This window comes from Pangasianodon hypophthalmus, chromosome 1 (assembly GCF_027358585.1).
Source record: "Pangasianodon hypophthalmus isolate fPanHyp1 chromosome 1, fPanHyp1.pri, whole genome shotgun sequence".
Taxonomy (NCBI): domain Eukaryota; kingdom Metazoa; phylum Chordata; class Actinopteri; order Siluriformes; family Pangasiidae; genus Pangasianodon; species Pangasianodon hypophthalmus.
In genome coordinates, this window is record NC_069710.1 from 17,004,725 (window position 1) to 17,030,264 (window position 25,540).

Genomic DNA, 25,540 nt, shown 5'->3' on the forward strand with positions numbered 1-25,540 from the left:
GTGCACTTGGTTCTCATCTACCAATAGTTTGACTTTTACCATAAGTTCCTTGTATGTCTTCTGATTTGATATTGACTCCATTCCATTGCACTTTGTTTTGCTCTTTGATGTTCTGCCATTGATGTTCAAATTTAAAAAAGCTTTTGCATGTCAGCTTGCTCCAGCCTGTTAAATGAAGTGATGACGCAACCAGGAGGGAGCTGGAACTGTTAAGTGGTTTTGTTATTTTAAAATAGGCAGGAGAGAAATTACGGAAAGATTCATTCGGGCAAGCATAATCTTTTTTTCAAGGGATATGGGGACCACAACATATAGTCAGCCCAAATATAGAATTTTAATAATACAATTAATAATATTTTAATTCTGACCCTAAAACAAATGGTGAGGCAGATAATATTTTGTGGGCTGAATTAAAAATCTAACTATTTTATATTGTAATTTCATTAATAAACTAATAAAGCCCTGTGCGGAGTTTGCATGTTCTCCCTGTGCTTCAGGGGTTTCCTCCGTGTACTCCAGTTTCCTCCCCAAGTCCAAAGACATGCATTGTAGCCTGACTGGCATCTCTAAATTGTCCATAGTGTGTGAATGAGGCGATGGACTGGCACCCCGTCCAGGGTGTCCCCTGCCTTGTGCCCCTGCCCCCTGGCTCCAGGCTCCCCTGTGACCCTGTGCAGGACAAGCGGTACAGAAAATGGATGGATGGATGGATGGGGTCTGTAGTGCTGTAAAGTGTGTGTGTGTGTCCTCCAGGGGACTGGTGAGAAAAGGAAAATGTGAGCTTTGAGTAAGGACTGAAATGATTAGATCCCATTAAGTGTAATACGACCAAGTTCATTTTAAGGTTGAAATAGATTTCTCTATACCTTCACATCATCCAGAGCAGATCTATGTACCAATGAACTGGACCCATGTAGCCAATGGAGTGCAACTGGATAAGAGTAACAAACAAACACTTGATCCAGGTTTCCTCCTCTTTGTGCCAGGGAGGTAAAGGCTGGTTACTACAATTTTTACACAATTTTTGGTCAATTATTTGTATGCATTGTATGCATCCATTTAAAGCCATTTTAACTGCTGTTTGCAGGCTCCCTTGTTGAAGGCACTTGAGTTTTGAGAGTCAGTGTATTCTGCAGGCAGTCACTTCCAGCCACATGATCATTGAAGAAAGTTTTATGTGCATTCACTCATCAACTATAGAAATTCTGAAATTATCTTTAAAAAGGGGTCACAAAATTAATTTGGTCTTTCATTTTGGATTGTTTTATAAAGCAATCCATCTTAACAGCCAGGTTTCTTCAAAGCACAAAATTTTTGGAAAGGTTTGTTGACTTTATTTATTTATTTGTTTGATTTTAAAGACATTGTTTCATTCTTCTAGATCGAAGCAATACAAATCAATGTAGCTAAGATTATTGCTGTGGTCCGACTTGTACAGTGTAAACTATAGCAGTCAGGGAAAACAGGAATACTGTGTAAAGCTGGTTTTCACTGGCCTACAACCTCTATTCTACTCAAAACACATCTCCATCTGCAGATCTGTCTAGAGTGGCAAAAGGCACATTAAAGCTGTTTTAGTGTTACAGAAACAGAGATACCCCACTGATATATCTCCTCTCCCTACATTGCTCGCCTCCTCAGGGAGCTTTTCTTTTAAAGGTTTTGTATGCAGTTCATTCCAGGTCTTCATGATGCTGAGTGGACTCATTAATCACCTGTAATAAGACACATAGCAGAAAAAGAGAGGATCAATTTGCACTGAATTTTTCTTTGAGATATTTATATTGCAATGTTACTGCTTTGTGGTTTTTACATACATGACCATCCCTTGTTTCTATAGTCTTAATCACCACTTTCTTGGACAGGTTCTCAATGAGTGGTTTGGTTTCGATCATGGATTCTGCGGAGAGAGGACTTGTTTTATGCCATATTTGCAGAAAATTCGTTCAAAAAAAAAAAATCAGAAGTATATTAAATTCAGGTGCTTTCTAATAAGAGTGCCCTACCACTTGCTTGTATCAGCACTGCATTGCTAAAAATATATCAGTCATCACTTTTATTATACGCAGGTGGTCATGTAGAAGGAGCAGAACTGTGATTCGGTCTAACAGTGACACTTTTTGGCAGTATAAATGCAATGAGTTCTGTATGTGGGTGCCAGGGAACTGCAGTAAACTGTACCTCTCAGATTAAAAGTTGAGAAGTTAGGCAATGGTGTGGTGATCCTGTAGAAGGAAAGGACAGAGGTTTTTACGTGTAGCATGTAAACACAGAAGTCCTAGCCACCCTGTAACTTATGTAATATGGATATACTGAGAAGAAAGCACCAGTGGCGAAAAATCAGCTCTAAAAAACATAGCTCTTGAATACTCATAAATAAATTCGAGGCTTACAAACGAACACACTCTATTTATATTCAGAATACTGTAGCAAATGCTAAGTAGGCCTACTTTGAATATGAAATGGAATGGAAACCTAAGGTACACTCTCAACTAAAATTGTGTAATATACACACCTGCTTTCCTCTCCCTCCAGCAGCTTCCTGTAGGTAGCGATCTCAATGTCCAGGGCCATTTTGACATTCAGGAGGTCCTGGTACTCACGCAAATGACGAGCCATCTCATCCTTCATGTTGCGGATTTCTTCTTCCAGACGGGCGATGTTGTCCTGGTAACTAGATGACTCCATGGCAAAGTTGTCCTCGAGTTCCCCCATTTGGCGCTCCAGAGACTCATTCTAACCATAAAGGTAGAGATTTGGGTGGGGGTATTTTCACAATATCCAACTCTTACTATTAAACGTATACTCACAGTGCCCTTAAGCGCATCCACCTCACAGGTTAAAGCCTGCACCTGGCGGCGATATTCGTTTGCATCCTGTTTGGCCTGGCGGATGGCTTCAGTGTTACGAGCAGCAGCCTCTGACAAATCCACAAACTGGAGGAAGAAAGAGCCTGTTTTACATTGCAATGATGCCAAAATGATGCAATGGAATAGAGGGGTAAACTTAGAAGCTTCAGTTTTCATCATACTTGGCTTCCAGATACTATTAAATTAGCATTTTGTAGTGTTTGCTAATTTGTAGTGTTTGCTAATGGGTATGGTCTAATCAGGGTTTTAGGTAAGCTTTGTTCTAATCTATTAGGCATATCAATAGTGTGCTTGTCAGTCACATTTTAAAAAAAAAATCAGTTCAGTAATCCATTGTTCAGTGCGCTTTCACTGATTGGCCATCTGTACTCTCGATCCAATAAACCCCAGCATTACCATCTGCTGTGCTCAGAAACCCAGAGGGAATGCAAACACTGCACGTAACCTGCAGCTTTAGAGGAGACACACTTAAAGTACAGCTACTACAAAAGATTGCTACAGTCACTTCAACAACATAGACATACTATATTCTCTATATTATTACACTACAACATTATCCATGGTAACAATTGTTGATCATTTAATGTTAATCAATAATATCAAATGCTGTTTACTGTAAGCATTTAACTGGTGCTTATTATCTTGCCACTAATTATTGAAGTTCTCAATAAGAAAAAACACAACTGATACACAACTGTTTCTAGAAACTGACCTTGGATTTGTACCATTCTTCAGCCTCATGGATGTTCTTGTTGGCCAGAGTCTCATACTGAAGGCGGACATCCCGCAGAGCAGCGGTCAGATCAGGCTTAGCCATGTCCATGTCAACCTGCACATGCTGGTCTTGTATCTGGGTCTGCAGCTCAGCAAGCTCCTGCAGGCAAGTCAAAGGGGAAAGCTTGGGTTTTCACGTGGATCTTTTCAAAGATGAATGCACACAAGCTGTCTCTATAAAATATATGCAGCAGCCATTTGTTGTACATTTTACACTGAACAGAATTTATCCACTGCCATGTTTTGAGATTGTCCAAATAATTTAAACACAAACTATTTAATTATTGCAATATTTTAGTTCCATCTGATTTTGTTTAGCCCTTTGATTTTGCATATACATTAGTCTTTTTGGTCTGATTTTTAAGTTACTGTATTTTGTCCATTGTATTCCATGTATTCCAGACTAGTCCTGATGCTTTCCTGTTTTGTAAGGGCCAGTCTAATAATACTCTTCATCCTCTTGACATAATTTGCTAATCTCCATGCCAGTGCCCTTCTTTGCCAATCTCATGATCCACTCAGGGCTCTGTAACAGTCACAGTCACATGCAAGAACCTGTTGTGATGTATAAAACTGAACAGACACAACAGACAGAGCTGTTATATACCTCATCATGAAGTTTCTTTAGGAAAATTATCTCCTCCTGTAGGGACTCCACCTTGCGCTCCAAGTCTAGACGGGCCAGGGATGCATTATCGACATCCTGTGAACATTTAATACATCAATAAAATACAGCCATCAGGTCAAGCCAAAGACTGCATGACAAACTTGTGTTAAATCCAGACTATGCTACTAATCACAATAAAGACAACATTAATCGTATGTTTTCTATTCTAGAGCACATAAAGGCAAGTATAGCACTGAATAAAATGGTGGACAGTATTTTCCTGTGCCTATGTGCAAAGTTACAGCTGGCACAGGTGGAAGTGGCAGATGGCTTTAAACACACACATATGCATCCCCTTATTGTATTCTTCTACTGTCTGAATGCACCACCTTCCTCCGGCTACAAGTAACAGCCCCCACTCAGACAACAGCTTGCTTTGTCATTTACCCACAAGCCCCCTCTCGTCATCATCATCACAGAAACATCCCAGAGTGGAATTAACTTCCTTTCCAAACATTCCAGAGACAACTCTAGATCACATCACCATTTAAAAAGTGTAGTGATAACTTTAAGTTGTGTGTAGAGTATACATACCTGCCTGAAACTTTGGAGGTTGTTTTCAGCATCTTCCCTTTGAAGAACCTCTTCTTGAAGCCTGAAGATGACAGGCATCATCACAGAAATACAGGCTTTACACACTATGATAGCACATAAAATAGACAGTAGATATAAAGTAAATATGTGTCTTCTTTAGCTTAAAAAGGTTATTATTTATGGTGTTAAAGATTTTCATGAAGCACATTTGGCAGCATGTATGCCTTTTTTTTTTTTTTTAACCAAATTGCCCATCACTGATTTTAATTTTAAATGAACCATCATTGATTGTATGACAAGTTTGTTTCCTCCCATTTGTCTTAAGACCAAAGCCTACTACCCAACATCATCTAACAATTTTCTACCATACACTATATGGCCCAAAGTTTGTGGACACCTGACCGTAACACTCATATATGCCTGTTTAACATCCCATTCCTGATTTATTCCCCTTTTGCTGTTATAATAATCTCCACTCTTCTGGGAAGGCTTTCCACTAGATTTTGGAGCATGGCTATGGGGATTTGTGCTCATTCAGCCACAAGAGCATTAGTGAGATCAGGCTCTGATGTCGGGAGAGGAGGTCTGGGACGCAGTCGGCATTGCAATTCATCTCAAAGGTGTTCAGTGGGGTTGAGGTCAGGGCTTTGTGCAGGCCATTTGAGCTCTTCTACACCAACCTTGGCACACCATGTCTTCATGGAGCTTACTTTGTGCACAGCGGAATTGTTATACTGGAGCATGTTTGGGTCTATTAGTTCCAGTGAAGGAAAATTGTTATGCTACAGCACACAAAGATATTTGAGACAAGCGTGTGCTTCTAACATTGTGGCTACAGTTTGGGAAAAGGATCACATGCTGTATGAGTGTGATGGTCAGGTATATAGAGTAGTACTCTAATAGCAGTGGCAAGGTGTTCATAACCAATGGTTGCACTAATGAATATAACAATATTGGAACTTGAACTTCATACATACTTTTCTCTTAGGCGTTCAATATCCTCCGCCAGATTATCTCTGTCCACTTCGACCCTGGCCTTATCACTGGTGATTTGGTCCACTTGCCGGCGTAACTCCCTCATCTCCTCCTCGTAAAGATCTCCAACTCGGGAGGTTCCTTTGCCTCTGAGCTGCGCCAGCTCGGTGCTCAGCATCTTGTTCTGCTGCTCCAGAAAGCGCACCTTCTCTATGTAGCTGGCGAAGCGGTCATTCAGCTGCTGCATCTCGGCTTTCTCGTTTGTGCGGTTCGCCTTGAACTCGGTGTTGATGGCTTCGGACAGGCTGAAGTCCAGCGTGTCGGATGTGAGTCGGGGCAAGTTGGCGCTTCGCACGCGCACACTTCTGCTCGCGATGATGGACGGCGGAGCGGACAAGGCGCTGTAGGAGAGCCGCGAGGCGCGCGCAGGAGCCGAGTACTGGCGGCTCGAGTAGCTGGAGCGAGCGGAGGCATTGCGCTCACTACCAAATATCCTTGTATAAGAAGATGACTGGCGGGTAGTGGCTGAGGTTCGGTTAGCCATTTTGTACTCCTGTTGAGTTGTTTCTGCAGGCGACGCCCACCTGGTCCTCACTTCAACACTGAATCCTGCAGCAGCAGCGGCTCTGCTCCGCCAAAAGTTGAGCTGAGTGCACGCGCCCGGGCTTTATATACTCCTCCCCTCTCACTATGCAAATGACATAACGGCGCGCGCGCGGCTGATGACGTATCGACGGCTTTATTTAGCAGCATCGACAAGAAAACACGCAACATAGCAAACAATCGTGCTAAAGTACTTTTAAAAAGTGCTTCTTGTAGTGTAGTCTTTTGACATAGCGTCTTTAGCTGCTTTTATGGAACCCTGGTCTTGTGCCAGACAGCACACGGCAAAAGTTACTCATGATGTAAACAGTCATTTAATATTTTCCCTGCATTTGGAATCTGTGACCAAACGTACAAAAATAAATAAATAAATAAATAAATACGAAATCGAAGCAACCATTTAACGTTTGTGTGATATTTTAATTTTCAGTTTTGGCTTAAAAATGGCCAATTTTTTTTTTTTTTTTTTGGTAAATTCAGGTATAGTGGGACTTCAGCCACATTTGTTTTTTGGCCTGATAATGTCAAAATGTATGTTACTAAACCCTTGATAGAAATAACACTTAACTCTTCATGGTTGTGACATCATATAAGGGGGTGTGGTCAGCATTAAATCAGAACATGATACCAAAAGTCTTGAGGTATGAAAAATGGCATGACATGCTTTGGCTAGTTATGAATAATGCCATGATTAATATATTACACACATTTATGATGGATATCCATAAAAAGAACTACTGTAACATATTTAGCATAAAATTCTTTGAAACCATGCATATATGTTTATTTCTATGGATATTGCTGTAAGGAATATGATGTGGGCCAACATCTTAATATGCAGTCAGTTTAACTTAGTCTACTGTGTTAATACAATATTACAATATGGTGTTGTTGAATTTGGAAGAAGATTCTTTCAAGTGCTGTTAGTGAAATGTAATGAATTGATGTTATGCAATAAATCAAAGGCATTCTACAAATAAATATTACTTTAACTGTAACTGAGGATAAAAGTAAAGCCTTAAACCAATGGAAATAAAACCAATGGAAATGGAAACGTCATTAAAATGGTTTTCAGTCAGTCTTGACAAAAATGTAAGCTTCTTTAAAACATGATATAAACTTTTCTTTCCTTCACATGGAGATAGTTAACACCTTGAGGACTTCAGAAGTGTATAATGTGTTGGCGGATTTGTTTTATTAATGGCAAGAAAGCATAGACAAGGTGGATATTCAAAAACTGCCCCAGTGTATCTTAATTCTAATTCACCCTAGTTTGCAAAAAAAATAGTCTATGATGCTGTCGTAAAGCGGAACTTTCTTACGCGGAAGTTGTTTCCAGACGGAGTTGTATTGTTAGCACGCTCTTCACATTGTTATGAGTTGGGACCTTAGCTAAGTGTTAAAACATGGAGAAGCTCCGTGTTTTGGAACTGTACAGTGGCATTGGAGGGATGCATTATGCATTGCGAGGTATATTCCCGGATCTTGGTATTTGTTTGGTTACTCCTTACAATTAATTTTACCTGCTTATACTAGCGAAACTAGCTAGCATCCCACTAACTGTGTCTCTCTCTCTCTCTCTCTCTCTCTCTCTCTCTCTCAGTTCAGTCCAGATAGCTTATTGGCATGATTGTTTATAGTAAAATATAGTACGAAGAATTGGAAACACAATAAGAATTGTATCTAATATCTAAAATAACAATAACAATAGCAATAACAAATAATAACAGCAAAAAATACCATTAATAATAACACTTACAGCAGGAGCTGACAGTCATACAGGAAGAATACAAACAATAACAGCAAGTAAGCAAACAGTGGGTCTTATTTATCAGTCTGGATACCAAAGAATGTATTTGTAATTATTTATAGGAGCAAGAAATGTAGTATTCATGAAAATCCTGAGTTTGTGTAAATTGATGTATAGAGTAGAGATTATATAACTGGCATGAAGTACTGCAGTTAAGCAGATTATGTTCACAAGTTTAAATCTTTAAATTATTTCAGATTTATTTAAATCTTTAATTTATTTAATATCGTTTCACTCACAAATTAATGAAAGTCTTGTTGAAACTAGACAGAAGACAAGTGAAAACAAACCCATAAATTCAAACAAATAAGATTAATCCTTCGATTAAGACAAAAGAAGTTAATAAAAAAAATTAATGACTTGAATGAAAGAAATCCAAAACAAATCCGTAAATTAAGATAAATAAGTTTGAGCTGTCGCCCCACAATTAGGAGGTGCTCTTTCATTGTTTAGTCATCAGTATGCCATTTTCAGTTCTCTGTCAGCTTTGCCTGTTGTGTTGTGGAGATTTGTGGGTGTTAGTAAATATAAACAGGCTTGGTAATTTAAAGGTGACATTTATCAAGGTGTGCATGTGAATACGAAGAAAATCAGTGTTGCTGAAACTTTTGTATGTGTGGTGGGACTTTGTAGTTTAGTTTGGCCTAAGAAAACATTTGTGCAAAACTTTGCTAAAACAGTCAAGGCTCTGTTTTAGAATATTTATCCAGAAGACAGTCAGTTATCTGGTGCTGTGAATCTGTGAAGTACAATGTATTTTTTTTTTTTTTTTTTACCAAAAATGTCTTTAAGCAATGTGGGCATCGAGGTCCTATATCCACCTTCTCCTCACCTTTAATCATAAACATGACAAATAATTGAGACTGTAGCATACTCTGCATTGCAACACATTGCACTCAGTGTCATAACTGATTCCTCTTGTTTTTTCTGTTAAGAGAGCTCCGTCCCCTCTGAAGTGGTAGCCGCAGTGGACGTGAACACGACGGCCAATGAAGTCTATAAGCACAACTTCCCAAATACTCTACTTCTACCCAAGACCATTGAAGTGAGCACCACCTAATTAGCCTTAAGATTCTTATTTTCTAAATGAATTCATCCAAAGATTGTAGTAAATGGCATAATAACATGCTAAATGGACAGCAGGCATAAAGGGGTGGAGTAGGATAAACAGAATTAAGTATCAGATGCAGCATTCCTATTTGATCAGTTTACTGACTGTTGTCTTGCAGAAGACTGGAGACTAACTTTAATTAATTTGAAGTGGTCATTATTTGCACTAAATTTACTAAACCAAAACATACAGCACTTTCTTTTTTCTCATTTTCTATATATAAGAAAACTGATATAAATGCTTTTAGCATGGCTGTGCTGTTATCTCATGTCACCTCTAGGGGCAAGCCGAGTATGACATAAATCCCAAACCTTGTCTACTTGGTACAGTCCGTAGTATGATAGATGATATGATTTTATTTGGGTAAAAATATTACTCCCAGCTGTGTGTAAGGAATGAGTATATTATACATGGAAGAATGAACAAATAAGACAATATACAATATAAAATATTGGAACTTGACAAGACAATACAATAGACAATATAAGGGTAGAAGAATATCATGTTAAAGAGAATGACACAGTGACCAAGTCATAAACTGTTTAGCTCAAATTTTTAATTTTAGTTTATTTGTTAAGATGTCTTTGTAATCTTTTTTTTTTTTTGAAAAATTGTGGAACAAAAGAGCTTTTTTTTTTTTTTTTTTTTTTTAGTAATCTATGTTTCCTTTTATTTAGACCTAGTCACACTTCATCCCATGACTCCAATATTTAAGAGTGAAAGAGTAACTTAGTAGATTTAGTGTTGGGTAAAGGTTGTGTGCATCGTCAGCATGGGTAATGATGCACCAGCTGCTGGGCTCGTTGGCTGTAGCGTGATTCAGTAAAGCTTTGCTCGTGTATGTGACAATAAACTATGGACTAGTATATTTTTATATTCTTCATTAGAAGGTGAATCTTCATTTAATTATAAGTAATAATTCCAGATTCCAGATTGGATTTTGGGTAATAAGATGTTTCTCAAACTTACTGGTGTTTATGTATTCAGGATATGCAAGGCTTTACCTTTTTGTGGCACATTTGAACCATATTGTTTGTCAAACCACAAATCATATATTGTTATATATGGTACGTTTCTATACAGTTTGTCAAATGCAGTGCATTTTGATTAAAGTGAACTTTTGTTTGATTTCATCCAGGGAATGACATTAAGTGATTTCAATAAACTGGACTTTGATATGATTTTGATGAGCCCCCCTTGTCAGCCTTTTACTAGGTAATCAGAACTTTGCGTCACTTTTTCACTCACATTGTTGTTAACAGAACTAAGTAGTAATGTGATTTTCTACCAATATAGGATTGGATTGCAGGGTGATGTAAACGACCCCAGAACAAAAAGCTTTCTCTACATCTTGGACATTCTGCCAAGGTCAGATCAATCCGTGCTCTCTGCATACTTGCTTTATATAAGATAGTGTATGTTCTCAGTGCTCCTTAGCTCCTTTATTTGAAATCATTTTCTATTTTTTTTAATCAACTTGGTTTTCTAAAGTAATCCTGTTGTTCAAAAATGAACAGTATTCTACATTCAGTTAGTCATTGCAGCAGTGGCATTTTCATCTACACTTCCAGACGCTATTAATTTATGTATAATAAAATTTTCAGGCAGATGTGTATGCCTTATACACCTTATTGCTACTTGTTCTTTAGTGAGATATTTCAGAATTGCAGTCACTCAATCTCATAGTGCTGTTTTGTGAAAGAAAGAACCTCTGTGCTCTGTTTGTAGGTTGAACAAGATGCCCCGCTTCATTCTGCTCGAGAATGTGAAAGGCTTTGAGACGTCGTCTGCAAGGTAACCTGGGATATAGGGCAAGTCCTTAACTCAGGAGATTACTGCCAGTACATGGTTGTCAGTCAGTACTGTTCAGCTACCTATGCTGCCATGTTGTATTAAAGTATTTAGTGGAAGATTAGTGCAAAAGACTCAACTGTAATCACAAAAACAGGACATTCTGATTCTGGAGATTAATCAGAAGATCCAGTCAAATTCAAATTGTGTGGCTTTGCAGTGTAATCTGACTTTTTTTTTCTTTTTTCTTTTTTCCAGAAATGCCTTAATAAAGACTTTGCAAGACTGTAGATACAACTTTCAGGAATTAATGATATCACCCACTTGTGTGAGCATTTCCCTTTATTCTGTAATTTAAAGCAATTATCATTTTACCCCATGAGAATTGGTTAATTCAAAATAGATACATGCAAATAATCAGTTTTAAAAATTTTCTGATATCAGTATTAATAATAATACAGTCATATTAAAACAAACCAGTTGTTTCACTAAGTCTAAGACAGACTTACAGACTTCTCCTTTCAGTTTGTAGAGAACTTTAATAGCACATTTTACCAGTTTTTGTTGCTATAGCATAAATAATAGGCTACCAGACAGTTGCTGAAATTAATATAACACAAATTATTGCTGAAATTAATATAACACAATAACTTAATACGTTATTTTTCACAGCTAGGAATACCGAACTCAAGGCTGCGTTATTTTCTTGTTGCTAAAGCTCCTCCAGATTCCTTCCCATTTCAGAAGACAGCAGAGGTAAACACACATCCCGTCAACCTGATTATGACATAAGATTGCCTTGCTAACAAGTTGCATTTTGACCTGTTTTGACTGTTTATTATAATAAACTCCTCCAGATTCTAGAGGGCTTTCCGAAGTCAGAATCCAGCAATGACACAGACAGTCCCATGATCCCGGACAGCCACTGTAGTACAGTCAATGGTGACATGAGAGAAGATGGGACTATAATCTATAAGATGGAGACGGCTCAGGAGCTGGAGAGGAAGAGGAGTCAGGACAACGAACAGACAGTGAGGAGACTGCAGGATTTCCTGGAAGAGGAAGAACAAGGAACAGACATGGACAGTTATTTGCTTCCTCCAAAGATCCTGCTCAGATATGCCTTGCTCATGGACATAGTGAATCCAAACTGCAGGAGATCAGTCTGCTTCACTAAAGGGCAAGGCTTCACAAATTAATGTCACATCCTCTAAATACTTTTCAGCTTGTGTTTGACCACTGCCAAGTTGATATAAATTTTAATTCTCTTTTTTGTCATTCTGTAGATATGGGCACTACGTGGAGGGAACTGGTTCTGTTCTGCAGTCGTGTACAGACGTGGAGCTGGAGAGCATCTTTAAGTCACTGGACGTGCTGTCTGAAGAGGAGAAGCTGGAGCAGTTGTCCCGGCTGAAGCTCAGATACTTCACACCCAGAGAGATTGCCAACCTTATGGGCTTCCCACCACATTTCAGTAAGTCAGGCTTATGACCTGATGGACTGAGTAAATATAGAGCAAAGATGAGCTCGAATGCTCAGACTGAGATTAAAAACAAATATTCCTAAACACTGCAGTTTACTTTCATCATGTATATATAGTACTTCAGTGCCTATCAAGCGTGATTTCTAAGTAAGAGTGAAAACTGTCTAAATGGTTACTTAATGCCTGTGGACTGAGAAATTTGAAGTGGAATTGCCCTTTAAAGTGCACTACAGTTTCGTGTAGAGGATTTAATTAGAAACTATCATGCTGTTTGACTTTCAGTGCAGGTTGTTTCTGGTAATTGTGATCAACCATATTTCAGAAAGTCCCATTTTGTGCTTTCTGCTAATCATATTCTCTCACATCTCAAATATTAGCTTTTTAATATCACTGCATAATGTTGCCTGTGACACTTTGTTTTATATCTATACGGCTCAGAATTTGCGTTTTATGCACACTCTACCTGTAATGGCCAGTTTATATTCAGGCTTTCTGGCAAGAAAATTAGGACATTAAAATGAAGAGTGCCACAATGAGTTATAAAATGTGTCCGTGCTGACCCAAGGTGCTGACAGTAGACACTTAACTTATGTTTTGCATTTTTTTTTTTTTTGTCCTTCTTTTTCAGGCTTTCCATCAAATATCTCCATTAAGCAGCAGTACCGGGTTCTGGGAAACAGTCTAAATGTTCATGTAGTGGCCAAGCTCATCAGTCTCATGGTGTCATGACCAACAAATCAGATTTGCTGCAATGCTTAAGGGCTGTTTCAAGTTTCACTGGGACTCCTTGAAACTTCATAGCTGTTCAACTTTTGTATTACATGGATCAAGTTTGTAAATTATTAAATAAAGATATATATGTTGTACTATTGTGTTTCTCTGTTGTGAATTTCCTAATTAGCTCTGCTTAATTACTGCTTAGCTCTACTTAATAATATATGAAAGTTGTTCAAAATACTGCACTGAAAACTATAACTAAAGAATATGATAGTCTAGTTTTGCACTGTAGAGGAGGGGGGGCTTGGGGGGAATAAGGGGAGGGACTAAACTTATATAATTGTAGGAAGTTCAGCACATTAACTCTGGTTACTGATCTCTGAAAATCACATGATGATGTTTGGTAATGATGCCGTAAAGTGAATTAACTGCTGTGCTATATGGGCCCAACCTGTCTTCCTTCCTCCAATGGTTTTGTCCAGTTTATTGGAGAGCGTGATGGTCTCAGAGGACCAGTTTGGGGCAAAGTGCACTTTTCTGTGTTTGGCCCATTAAGTCGCTTTTTAGTTTCACCTGCAGTGTGGTGTCTGAAGAGCGTCCTGAGACATACTCTCTCAGCATGGCTCGGACACTTCAGCTGTCCTGGGCCTTACTTGCCCTCCTCTTCCTCAGTGGACTGCAGTGTGAGCAGAGTAAACATGCCCACAGCCGGAGCAAGAGAGACATCAGCGATGCCCAGTAAGTAGACAGGGTTACTTTATTACCTGGACTTGTAGTTGCACATTGCTTACTGCTAGACTGATCAGTATATAACTGACTTGTTTTTTTTTTTTTAACTTTAACAAAGATTATGAAGTGTTTATAAAGGCTGAGCAAATTATTTAAACATATAAACTACATTCTGTAGGTTCTAATATTGCTGCTTAAATTATTTTTAAGGAAATAAATGTGTTGCATTACAGTCACAATCTTGCAATCTTGTTTCTGCCAGTTAAGAGATTATTGTATTTTTAATTTAGCGAGGTAGCTGTGTAAAAGCGGAACTTATACCTACACTTATAACTTATATAAGTGTACCTTCAGTTGAATCTGAATTTGGTGCCCTGTTGCTCAAGACTCATATGATGACTTTACCTGCAGGCCTCGTATGATCTCAAAGGATGGTCACCTTACTTTTATGCCGGGAAACAATAAAGACATCCATTTTGATACCTCAGGTACGGGTCATGTGAAAGTAGGGAATGAGGACCTCACTGAGCAATTACAGCAGGTAAGATCATGAAAAGTCTCAGATCAGATTCTGATTTTAGGCACGGATTAGATTCATGTCACAAATATGTTTGCTAATTCCTTATTGAACTAAAATATAGGCTTCTACGGATAGTATTATGTTGACTCAGGCAACTGGATCCATTTATGTTCCTATAGGCTAAATGAAAGGCTAGATGCCACTGGGTACTTAACATATCTGTAAATAATGGTAGATTTCCCATCACCAGTTCATGAGTTGATATAACTATCCCAGATGGGTTTGTAGGTTTTTTTTTTTTTTTTAAATAAATATTCTTAGTTGATCTAAACTAGCTTGTTTAGTTCCACATGTAATCTGTTGCCTTTAACAAAGTAATTATATTTTAAGGTGTGTCTGTATTTTAATTAACTTTCAGATAAAAACCAATAAAGCTGACATAGAAACAATAAAGAACAGTGGCCCATCTCAAGAGATCCAAAACCAGCTGAATCAGCTGAACACAAAAGTGGCCACACTTGAGTCCAAAGTCCAAACAGTAGAGCAGGTAAATTTAAATATGAATTTTTTTTCTTCATTTAATATAATCCAATGTAAAAAGGATTATATATATTTAAGTGTATTATATATTTAAATATATATATATATATATATGTTCCTGATTTTTTCAGACTATCCAGCGGAAGACATGTAGCAGCAACCCATGTCAGAACTCTGGGACTTGCCTAAACCTTTTGGACTCCTTTCACTGCCTCTGCCCTCAGAACTGGCAGGTATGACAGCTCTAAATGACTTCTGTACAACACACACTTGTATTGTATCAGCACTGCACTGATCCCGAGCCTGTTGTGTCATGTTAGGGTCCCACCTGTGCTGTGGATGTGAACGAGTGTCAGATCTACGCTGGAACCACTCAGGGTTGCCAGAATGGAGCCACATGTGTTAACACTCCTGGATCTTACACGTAACATGCTTCCTGATCCCTGTCATCACTTCCTCTACTGAATAGCCTTTATCATAGTGTTTTGATTTTACTATTTCTTATTGTTTTTGCCTTTCATTCTAGTTGTAATTGTCTGCCGGAGTGGTATGGACCCCACTGCACCTCTCGTTATGATGACTGCGCAGGGGGGAGTCAGGACTTGTGTGTTCATGGGGTGTGCATTGATTCTGACAGAGTAACACCTAACGAGGTAAGAATCTGTGATAGATCATTCATGTGCAAATATAATAAACTGCATACAGCACCACACTAGAGGTTGCTGAATTAAGTTGAAGATTTGTCTAATTTTTGTTTATACACATACCCCTATATTTTGCTTGAATATTACATGGATGGCAGTTATAACTCTAACCCTAACCCCAAGGAGAAATCCACCCTGAAACACATGAAATGTGATTATATTTAAATATTTGCTTTGTGCTAAGCAATTCTGGTGCTAATTTGTTGATTGGTAATGTATTTTTGTTACTCCTGCTAGAAGGTAGAGTCTGTGTGCTTCTCTGATGTCACAGGAGCAGTTACAATGGTATTTAATAGCAAAAAACTTCAATGATCTCAGACGTAAGTGTTAACAGTCAGGTTTTGCTGTTAGCTCCTTCTCACTTATTATTTTCCAGTGATGTTCAATTTCATATTAATGAGACATCCAATGCAGAATTATGGGAGATAAAAACAAACTAGAGGAATAAAGTGCTGTGGGATTGGTCTGTTTAGGTAGAGAAGAAGTGAGTGCTAATTCCCACTGGTGCTATTAGCGCTATACTATCAGTGGGTTGACAAATGGCTTTGTGGCTATTGTAGGAAAATGGTAACCAAAGTTAAAATGGTTGGATCAGGGTGGATTTTTCCTTTAAGGTCATAGTAAGCAGTAGAATTACATTTTCCTGTTAATCAGTGTCACTATTTCGAGCTTTTTACTTTCTCTCCCAACAGCCCAAATATAAGTGCATCTGTGATGCTGGGTGGATGTCTCCGCCTGGCAGCTCTGCATGCACAGCAGATGTGGATGAGTGTAGCCTACCCAACAAACCCTGCTCCACTAATCCCCCTGTACAGTGCTTCAACACTCTAGGCTCCTTCTTCTGTGGTGCTTGTCCAGCAGGTGAGACATGGGGCATGTTTCTCTGGAGTCATGTGTGAGAAACAACTGAGTATGAGTACTAATCTAGGATCCATTTTGATCATTTATAAAGATTGACAGTTTGTCCTAATGAATGAATTGTTGTTCTAATCCTGGTCTAGTACAAGACTCTATAGCATGTGTTCACAAATGCTAAATTTACCCCTAGTAATGGGAATCTGGTTACATAGATTGATTTGGGTATCATTCCTGTGTCACCCATCCAGGCTGGCAGGGCAATGGCTACAGCTGTCAGGATGTGAATGAATGTGAAACGAACAATGGGGGATGTTCTACCTCCCCAATGGTGCCCTGTCTCAACACCATGGGCTCTTTCCACTGTGGACAGTGTCCTCCAGGTATCCAATTCACCATACATCTGGATTATACAGTATGTTATTAACTGTTTAAAAATTTCTACACTTATTTCTTTCCACCTTTTTCCAATCACATCATTTAAATAACATTTTAATGCTCATTTAAATAAAAATACTGAATCAAGTAGATATAATAGGCAGGGGATACTGGAAAAAAAGGCTGCTTTGACTAGTATTACTTTGCTTTTCACATCACTTGCCTTGGAGAATTTTGACAATTCATATATTCAATTCAGTGACTGGGCAGCTTTGGGATTTGGGAGATTTGGGATTTTATACAGGATTTTAAGGGCTTATACAGCTAAAGCCATTTAACATTATACACTGAATGCATTGAAATAACGTCAGCATCTCAATTTCTCTTCACGTAGGTTACGAGGGAGATGGAAAGACTTGCACTCAGTCTGACATATGCTCAACTAACAATGGAGGATGTTATCCTTTGGCCACTTGTACCGCTGTTCCAGGTGTCATACACACACTTACACATTTTTACAGTAGGCACACTGCACAGTAGCACATGATCCACATGACACTAAGAAGTCCCACATGACACTAAGAAGAAGAAGATAAAGCCATTAAGATTTACAATTTAAGTGCACCATTGCCATGTGTTACTTGATAACAAAAAAGGGGTCATTGTGCAATAATTATCACAATGAATCTGCCTCCTGATATGCAGCTCTTTAACTATAGATTGCAGTGCTTAATAGAGAGAGATAGATAATAAATAGACAATGCATAGGGATTATTTTTTTCACAATCATACTGAAGTTTTATCATTCATAACACCAAGTTTTAGAGTTCTGATTCAGAGCGCTACTATCCTCCAGGCAGCAATATCCCTACATGCACTTGTCCCCCTGGCTATGTGGGGAACGGCTTTGGTCCTGCTGGTTGTACGCAGATCATTGACACCTGTGGCACCAATAACCCATGTGTCAACGGCCAGTGTGAGGTAACTGACAAATCTTTTAAAGACATACATATACATACACACACAGTACTGTGCAAAAGTCTTAGGCACCCTATTTTTTTTTTTTAGTACAAACTTTGTTATATATTTTTAGTTTATGACTTCTACACTATTGATTCAGTACGAAAACATTTTAGATTTCCAATCATTAGTTTTCCATATATTTATATATATATATATATATATATATATATATATATATATATATATTTTTTTTTTTTTGGAAGTGTGCTGACCAACATCAGTTTCGTCTATATTTCCTAGAACACAGCCACTGGATATGTCTGTCACTGTGACCCAGGCTGGACAGGCCGGAACTGTGACCAGAATGTTAACGAGTGTGCAAGTAACCCCTGCCAAAATGGAGGCACTTGCACTGATGGCATTAACGGCTACACTTGTACCTGCACATCACAGTGGACAGGCCCGCAGTGCCAGACTCCACAACAAGGTGTGCTGTTCATTGGGGTGTCTGCACTCACTTAGACAATACTCTGTCGATAGTCTTTGACCTGTGTTTATGTGTGGTTCAGAGTGTGGAGGAGTCCTGGAGGGTCCATCTGGTACATTTAGTTATCCCAACACTCCCGGACATGACCAGTATGACCATATGGTCAGTTGTGCCTGGGTGGTCAGAACTGATGCAGACAAGGTCAGTTCTAATCTCTGTAACAGTCAAATAAAACTACATCTAACAGCTTGGTTTTGTTATGAAATGTAATGAAACTAATGAAATTGTTATGAAACTACTAAAAATGTACCTTTGTTATTTCTCCACCAGATTCTGCGGATCACGTTCCCTTTTTTTGACCTTGAGCAGAGCTCCATGTGCAGCTTTGACTTCCTACAGATCCACGATGGAGAAAGCGCGTCAGCCTACATGCTTGGCAAATACTGTGGCACTAATGCCCCAGCTGAGCTCTTCAGTTCCCACAACTCTTTATACTTCTGGTTCCGCTCTGATCACATAATCAACAAAGGCGGCTTCACCGTGGCCTGGCAGTCCCAAGCACCAGGTACTGCCTAATGTTTTCAGCTTGACATTGTAATGATATATTGAATGATATATTTCTAACTAAATATATTTATGCTTTATTGCAAAACCATAATTATTTATCTAGAGTTATGGAAATTCCTCTCACAACAACTTAATCAACACACACCTTTTTAGCAATTTTTTTAGTTTTTTTAATTGCTTTTAGTTTGGCTTTTCTTTAGACTTTATCTCTAATTTGATTTTATTACCCATGTTTATTAAACAGGTAAATGTTTATGAATGTTTATATTATAAATGTTTATGTATGTTTGCCAGTTGTCATGTAAGGATTATGTAGGTGTCATATAGCCTTATGAATACTGCCCTTAAGTAAATTGTAAATTAATAATTTACTGTATATTTTTCCTATAGATTATATTGCATGCAATCTAAATAAAGCTATTATTATTATTATTATTATTCATTTATTCATTCATTCATTTCTTTGTCCCCAGTGTGTGGTGGCCATCTGACCAATCCGTATGGTGACATCAAATCACCTGGCTACCCAGGCAACTACCCACCAAACCGTGACTGCTATTGGACAATAGATGTGGGTCCAGGCCTGCTCATTACCTTTGCTTTTGGAACACTCAGTCTTGAGCACCATCCTGACTGCAACTATGATTATCTTGAAGTAGGTCAACAATTGAGCATTAGATGCCTAGCTTCAACACCACTTTTGTCTTTAAAGCGTAGATTTTATTGAAACCCACACGCTGATTCACTCTTTGTGCTCTAGATCAGAGACGGGCTGCTTCCAGAGGACCCACTTCTAAACCGATACTGTAGCAGTGGCTCTCCACCACCGCTGCAGACCACAGGTCCTGCTGCCTGGATCCACTTCCACTCCGATTTTGTTATCAGTGACCAGGGCTTCCATATCACATACACCACCTCTCAAAGTGAGTACAGGTTGTAATCGTTGAGCCAAATGCCAACACTAAGATTATGAGATTGTAAAAAATATGTGACAGCACATATGATATCTCTTTTACTTATTATATGATATGATATCTAATATCCACAAGGAATGTGCTGTGTTAATTGTCTGACAGCTCTTTTCTGGGTATTTAAATGTTTAATTAGTGTTGAATTATGCCTAAGCAAATATGGGTAAAACTATAAATCCTGCATTTTATTTCCATATCATGGCCTCGTAAAGTAGATATAAAATTTTTTATGGCTAGTAAATGATAAAAGATGTCCAGAAGGGATTTCAAAGTTCATGAAAATATTTCATGCATGCATTCATTTATTCCTTCATTTATTCATTACATTTGTAGTTTTTTTCTTAACTTAACATCTTGATTATCTATGACTTATACGAGAAAGTTCAATTTTTTAACTTTTACTACACAAATTGTCTTTGTGTGTTGTAGCTGACCCAGGATGTGGAGGCACATACATAGAAAGTCAAGGCATTATCATCTCCCCTAACTGGCCTAATAACTATGCACATAACAAACAGTGTATTTATCTGATCCGGCTGCCTCGAAGTGAGCAGGTGGCCTTAAACTTCACTCATATGGACCTGGAACCTCACAATGGCTGTGAATTTGATTATGTGGAGGTATTTTGTGTTTCTGTGTGTTCATGTGAGAGAGTGGAGATAGTGAGAAAGACAGACCGTGTGTGGGTTTTGGGAGCTATAAGAATTGCTAATAATGAATAATGGTGCTTCAACAGAAGTGTGTATTTCTTGTCTCAGGTGCGTGATGGCCCAGGGGAAACAGCCCCACTTTTTGGAAAGTACTGCGGTACCACACTCCCTGCCCCTATCTTGTCATCTGCTAATGCCCTTTGGATTCGCTTCAAATCTGACAGCTCTGTCAGCCGTGCTGGCTTTAGGGCTGTATATGAAATCCGTAAGACTTGTTTTTATACCACTGAGACTGTGAAGGCAAGCATGGCTAGTTTTAATGCATGCCATCAATCACCACTGTAGAGGAAATATGCCTTTTGATGATTACTGAGTCTAAAGCTGAGAGCTGTATTAGCTGTTGTATTATTTGTAGGACTGGAGCTGGATGTTTTAATAAATATAACAAAATGTTCTCATGCCCTGTGAGTACAGTGAAAATATTATATCCTGATTTGAAAACGAAGACATTTGTCTCTTTCAGACTGTGGAGGAACTCTCTCAGGCTCAGGCCAGATTCGTACACCCCTTCACCCTGACGCCTACCCTCACAACAAGATGTGTGAATGGGTCATCAATCAGCCCACGGGCTACGTTGTGATGCTCAACTTCCTCACCTTTGATGTCGAGGGCAGTGCAAGTTGCTTATTCGACTATGTAGAGGTACTTTTTCCCTATATAGTTTTACAAAGCAAAACGGGTCTATTTCTCATTGTCTGAAGGCATTACATAGTAGATTTATTGACTTCATAGCATACAAAGAACAATGTATCATAAATAGCATTAACTGGTCTGCTTTCTTAGGTAAGAGATGGTGCTACATCCAGCTCTCCCTTGATTGGCCGATATTGTGGAAACCAGGTTCCCAGTATGTTGCAGTCCACACAGAAACACATGTATATAGCATTCAGTACTGATGCTTCAGTCAGCAACCATGGCTTCACTGCAGAGTATGCATCAGTTATGGAAGGTAATGTATCGTAGTGGCATTGCACTATATGGATTGTTCCCTGCTGTTAATTAGTTGAAAGTTGATGTTCTATGTAACTTTCATTGATCTTAATGTATTGATCTGATTTCATAAACAGGCTGTGGAGACACTCTCACAGCTCCTACAGGTAGCTTTACTAGTCCTGGTCACCCTACCAACTACCCTCATGGTGCCAACTGCTCCTGGCACATTGCTGTAGCGCCTGGAAACATCATCCGGCTGTCTTTTACCTCCTTCAACCTGGAGTACCATACTAACTGTGATTTTGACTATGTGGAGGTATATGACAATGGCACAGTTCAGACTGGGCATCTTCTGGGCAGGTAAGAGCATTAGCACGTCAACATCAATTGGTGTGATGCAAAATAAATAAATAAATAACACACAATTTTATAACCATTTTATGCATTTAGCACCCATTTGCACTCTTTTTCTCAGGTACTGTGGACGGTCAGTTCCCCCGTCACTGACCAGCACTGACAACCTCATGACCGTCCTGTTTGTCACAGACTCCAGCATGGCAACTGAAGGATTCGCCGCCAATTATGTCTCAATCAATGCCAGCATGGGTAGGATATGAAAATAACAAGATGGATATTACCTTACAATATGCTTAAATAATACTACAGACAATAAAATTTCCTTTGCATCTTTTCATTGACAAACATGTAAGTTAAGGACATCAGATACTGACTGTCATTTGCCTTTGTCTCTAGACTGCAGTGCAGTGTTCACAGCTCCAACTGGAGTGTTCACATCACCCAACTACCCCGATAACTACCCCAACAGCCGCGAGTGCATCTTCAAAATTATAGTTGAGGTCAACAATCAGATCATGCTGAACTTCACAGATTTTACCCTGGAAGGTGGCAGCAGCTGCGCATTCGATTATGTTGAAATCAGGTGAGGAACCTTTTTAAAATGCTCTGTATCTATTATACTGTTCATTCTTAATGCTGTCCTGATATAGAACTTTCTTTCTTGCAGAGATGGAGGCTTCGAAACATCGCCTGTAATCGGTCGATACTGCTCAAACCAGGCTCCACCTTTAGTGCTATCGCATAGTAACAGACTGTGGATCAAATTCCGCTCAGACTCGTCAGTCACTTATAAAGGCTTCACTGCACACTGGGATGGCACACAGACAGGTATTTGTACTTCTTTTGACATATTTCAGTGTTTCCCCAAACAGTCTTCATGAACCCCAGACCAGTGGCAGTGGAAATCACAACCCACCATTACCAAAGTTGTTTTTGGTATGTTGAGCTCTATAGCTCCAATAAATAGCCAGGATATTATTGTGCTCATTTAAAAAACGATATTTGAATAGTATCTATAGCACTGAATAGCTGGTACAGAAGTGTTAGGAGCAAGAAGAGACCAAAAATGAGGACTATTTGGAAAACTCCATTATATATGTTCCATATATGGATATATGCTCCATCATATTTTATTTTTGCAATGTATTGCCACTCCTACCACTCCATTCTAATGCTCTCATTCATGCATTAGGTTGTGGAGGAACTCTGACCACCAGTGTTGGTAGTTTCACATCCCCCAACTACCCCCTGCCCTACCACCCCAATTCTGAATGCTACTGGCACATTAAAATAAGTGCAGGAAGTAAGATCCAGCTCAGCTTTGGAAACTTTCATCTGGAATCCAGCACTGGCTGCTATTATGATTACCTGGCGGTAAGAACAGGCACTCATTTCACTTTAACTCTTTAAGAACTTTCAGTATATTTTTCTAAACTAATTTGCGATTTGCATATATGTGTGTTTACTCTCAGGTGTATGATGGAAACAGCACAAATGCTCGTGAGTTGGCCAGACTATGTGGGAACCAGCTTCCTGCCCCCATTAACTCCACCAAAGAGCATCTGTATGTTAAACTACGCACAGATAGCATCATCAGTGCGGGGGGCTTTGTAGCTTCCTACATTTCTAGTAAGTGAACAAACATGCTTGATAAAAGAACTTTACTAAGTTTCACTTAATTTTTTTTAATAATTTCATTTCTTGAATTATAGTGGTTATAGTGAGTTCATCTGCATTTCTGGCCTTGCATTACATTTCAATGTAATACAGAAATGCTCAGGTTGATTTCAAAAAGCAGCTGTGGGTAGCTGGCAGGACTTGCTGTGCACTCTGCACTGAAGAATGTCCAGGAGGCTTTTCTTTGTCCCCTGTGAAATTTGTGGAAATTAAACTTAGAGCTTGAGAGATCAGGTGCAATAAAATTTGCCTTTATTTGTATCTCTACAGTGGCATTAGCCAACTTACTTCTCGTGCTTTTTTTTTTTTTATCAGGACTCTTTTACTTCTAGATTACATATCTAGATCCACTGGCCAGACATAGAAAACCTGATCTATTTAGTTTTGCACACACAATCAATCATTAATAACTGATTAATGTGTGAGAAATAAATAAATCATAATATCACTCTGTAATATACACTATATGGCCAAAAGTTTGTTGACACCTGGCCATCACACCCATATGTGGGCCTTCACCAAACTGTTGCAAAGAAGTTGGAAGCATGCAACAGTATACAATGTCTCTGTATGCTGTAGCTTTATAATTTCCCTCCACTGGAACTAAGAGGCCCAAACCTGTTCCAGCATGACAATGCCCCTGTGCACAAAGTGAGATCCATGAAGACATGGTTTACCATGTTTGTAGTGGAAAAACTTGAGTGGTCTCCACAGAGCCCTGACCTCAACCCCACTGAACACCTTTGGGATGAACTGGAATGCCGACTGCGTCCCAGGCCTCCTCACCGGACATCAGTGACCTCGATAATGTTGTTGTGGCTGAATGGGCAAATCCCTACCACCGCAATCCAAAATCTAGTGGAAAGCCTTCCAAGAAGAGTGGAGGTTGTTTTAACAGCAAAGGGGGACTAAATCAGGAATGGGATGTTTAAAAAGCACATACGGGTGTGATGGTCAGGTGTCCACAAACCTTTGGCCATATGTATATCAATATATATGTCTCAGTGTGCCATATAAGTTTTTATGGCAAATAAACACATAATTACACATCATAGGGTGTCACTGTTGTTAATGTGATCTGTTCTATCCTCCACAGACTGTCAGGGTATTGTAATTGCCAACCAGACAAACGGTGTGATTGAGAGTGAGAACTTTCCCAACAACTATCCATCTGATGCTAGCTGCAGTTGGACCATCCAGGTGACCATGGGCAACACCATCAACTATACCTTCACTGCCTTTAACTTTGAGGGTCCCTTTCCCAGCTGTAACTATGACTACTTGGAGGTAGGTTTGAGTTGGAGGTAAATGTCAGTTTATTTTTCTGTGAAAGGCTCTCTGGATAACATTCAGAATTGGTGTTACATATTATTTACAAAAGTAAGCCTAGATTATAATACTGGACCACATTTAATAGACTGGCATTATATTTTTCTAATTCTATTAATCTCTGAGTCATATAATAGGGAGTTGCAGCAGCTGGGATCTCTCGCTGAATTATTCTTGCTCACTCACTGGCAGAATTTTTGAAATCTCACAGTCAGTGAGAGTGAGTTTTTCCTTGGTTCCTTCATCACCATGGTGATCCAAACAGCCATGACATCATGGGGCCCACTGGAGAAGTGGGGGGTTTTCTATTGTAGCTCATTCAAAGGTTCATTCCTCAGGCAGTCTTCATTAACAGTGAACTTTTTGTTTTTACACTACTCATACCCCCAGGATCATGTCAGTTCTGCTCAGCAAGGGGAAAAAAACATCACTGGAATGTAAAATGTGTCTATGTTGTTGCATTGTGTTCACATGCACTGTGCTCT

The 25,540-nt window shown here is 39.0% G+C and overlaps 3 protein-coding genes across 3 annotated transcripts in view; 2 read left to right on the forward strand and 1 right to left on the reverse strand.

The window, feature by feature from the left end:
• Positions 1-1,311: 1,311 nt before the first annotated feature.
• Positions 1,312-6,473, reverse strand: vim (vimentin). The gene is made up of 9 exons (XM_026926819.3): positions 5,823-6,473; positions 4,846-4,906; positions 4,252-4,347; positions 3,583-3,744; positions 2,811-2,936; positions 2,516-2,736; positions 2,182-2,225; positions 1,818-1,900; positions 1,312-1,715 (listed from the first exon to the last, which is right to left on the reverse strand). The coding sequence occupies exons 1-9, from the start codon at positions 6,362-6,364 to the stop codon at positions 1,674-1,676; spliced, it is 1,377 nt and encodes a 458-aa protein (XP_026782620.1). The 5' UTR covers positions 6,365-6,473; the 3' UTR covers positions 1,312-1,673.
• A 1,281-nt stretch (positions 6,474-7,754) lies between these two features.
• trdmt1 (tRNA aspartic acid methyltransferase 1) lies at positions 7,755-13,484 on the forward strand. The gene is made up of 10 exons (XM_026926557.3): positions 7,755-7,893; positions 9,169-9,278; positions 10,483-10,559; positions 10,641-10,712; positions 11,073-11,138; positions 11,394-11,463; positions 11,808-11,891; positions 11,993-12,315; positions 12,422-12,609; positions 13,247-13,484. The coding sequence occupies exons 1-10, from the start codon at positions 7,830-7,832 to the stop codon at positions 13,345-13,347; spliced, it is 1,155 nt and encodes a 384-aa protein (XP_026782358.3). The 5' UTR covers positions 7,755-7,829; the 3' UTR covers positions 13,348-13,484.
• A 213-nt stretch (positions 13,485-13,697) lies between these two features.
• Positions 13,698-25,540, forward strand: part of cubn (cubilin (intrinsic factor-cobalamin receptor)) — a 31,010-nt gene continuing 19,167 nt past the window's right edge. The window contains exons 1-26 of the mRNA XM_026926358.3: positions 13,698-14,073; positions 14,476-14,605; positions 15,003-15,131; positions 15,256-15,357; positions 15,445-15,548; positions 15,651-15,777; positions 16,521-16,689; positions 16,935-17,066; positions 17,456-17,551; positions 17,918-18,042; positions 18,325-18,511; positions 18,594-18,712; positions 18,842-19,076; positions 19,552-19,733; positions 19,839-20,001; positions 20,479-20,669; positions 20,808-20,964; positions 21,223-21,401; positions 21,543-21,708; positions 21,827-22,052; positions 22,168-22,298; positions 22,446-22,632; positions 22,717-22,877; positions 23,242-23,423; positions 23,522-23,678; positions 24,823-25,013. Of these exons, the coding sequence (XP_026782159.3) occupies positions 13,955-14,073; positions 14,476-14,605; positions 15,003-15,131; positions 15,256-15,357; positions 15,445-15,548; positions 15,651-15,777; positions 16,521-16,689; positions 16,935-17,066; positions 17,456-17,551; positions 17,918-18,042; positions 18,325-18,511; positions 18,594-18,712; positions 18,842-19,076; positions 19,552-19,733; positions 19,839-20,001; positions 20,479-20,669; positions 20,808-20,964; positions 21,223-21,401; positions 21,543-21,708; positions 21,827-22,052; positions 22,168-22,298; positions 22,446-22,632; positions 22,717-22,877; positions 23,242-23,423; positions 23,522-23,678; positions 24,823-25,013 (4,047 nt within the window). The 5' untranslated portion in view covers positions 13,698-13,954. The remainder of the gene's footprint in view (positions 14,074-14,475; positions 14,606-15,002; positions 15,132-15,255; positions 15,358-15,444; positions 15,549-15,650; positions 15,778-16,520; positions 16,690-16,934; positions 17,067-17,455; positions 17,552-17,917; positions 18,043-18,324; positions 18,512-18,593; positions 18,713-18,841; positions 19,077-19,551; positions 19,734-19,838; positions 20,002-20,478; positions 20,670-20,807; positions 20,965-21,222; positions 21,402-21,542; positions 21,709-21,826; positions 22,053-22,167; positions 22,299-22,445; positions 22,633-22,716; positions 22,878-23,241; positions 23,424-23,521; positions 23,679-24,822; positions 25,014-25,540) is intronic.

Excerpts from the sequence above, each read along its gene's own strand:
- vim (XM_026926819.3), bottom strand. The coding sequence starts at position 6,364 with ATGGCTAACCGAACCTCAGCCACTACCCGCCAGTCATCTTCTTATACA. Across the intron at positions 3,745-4,251 it reads TAAAGAAACTTCATGATGAG|GAGCTTGCTGAGCTGCAGAC; the intron begins GTATATAACAGC and ends ACTTGCCTGCAG. Across the intron at positions 2,226-2,515 it reads CTGGAGGGAGAGGAAAGCAG|GATCACCACACCATTGCCTA; the intron begins GTGTGTATATTA and ends TTCCTTCTACAG.
- trdmt1 (XM_026926557.3), top strand. The coding sequence starts at position 7,830 with ATGGAGAAGCTCCGTGTTTTGGAACTGTACAGTGGCATTGGAGGGATG. Across the intron at positions 10,713-11,072 it reads ATCTTGGACATTCTGCCAAG|GTTGAACAAGATGCCCCGCT; the intron begins GTCAGATCAATC and ends CTCTGTTTGTAG. Across the intron at positions 12,610-13,246 it reads GGGCTTCCCACCACATTTCA|GCTTTCCATCAAATATCTCC; the intron begins GTAAGTCAGGCT and ends CTTCTTTTTCAG.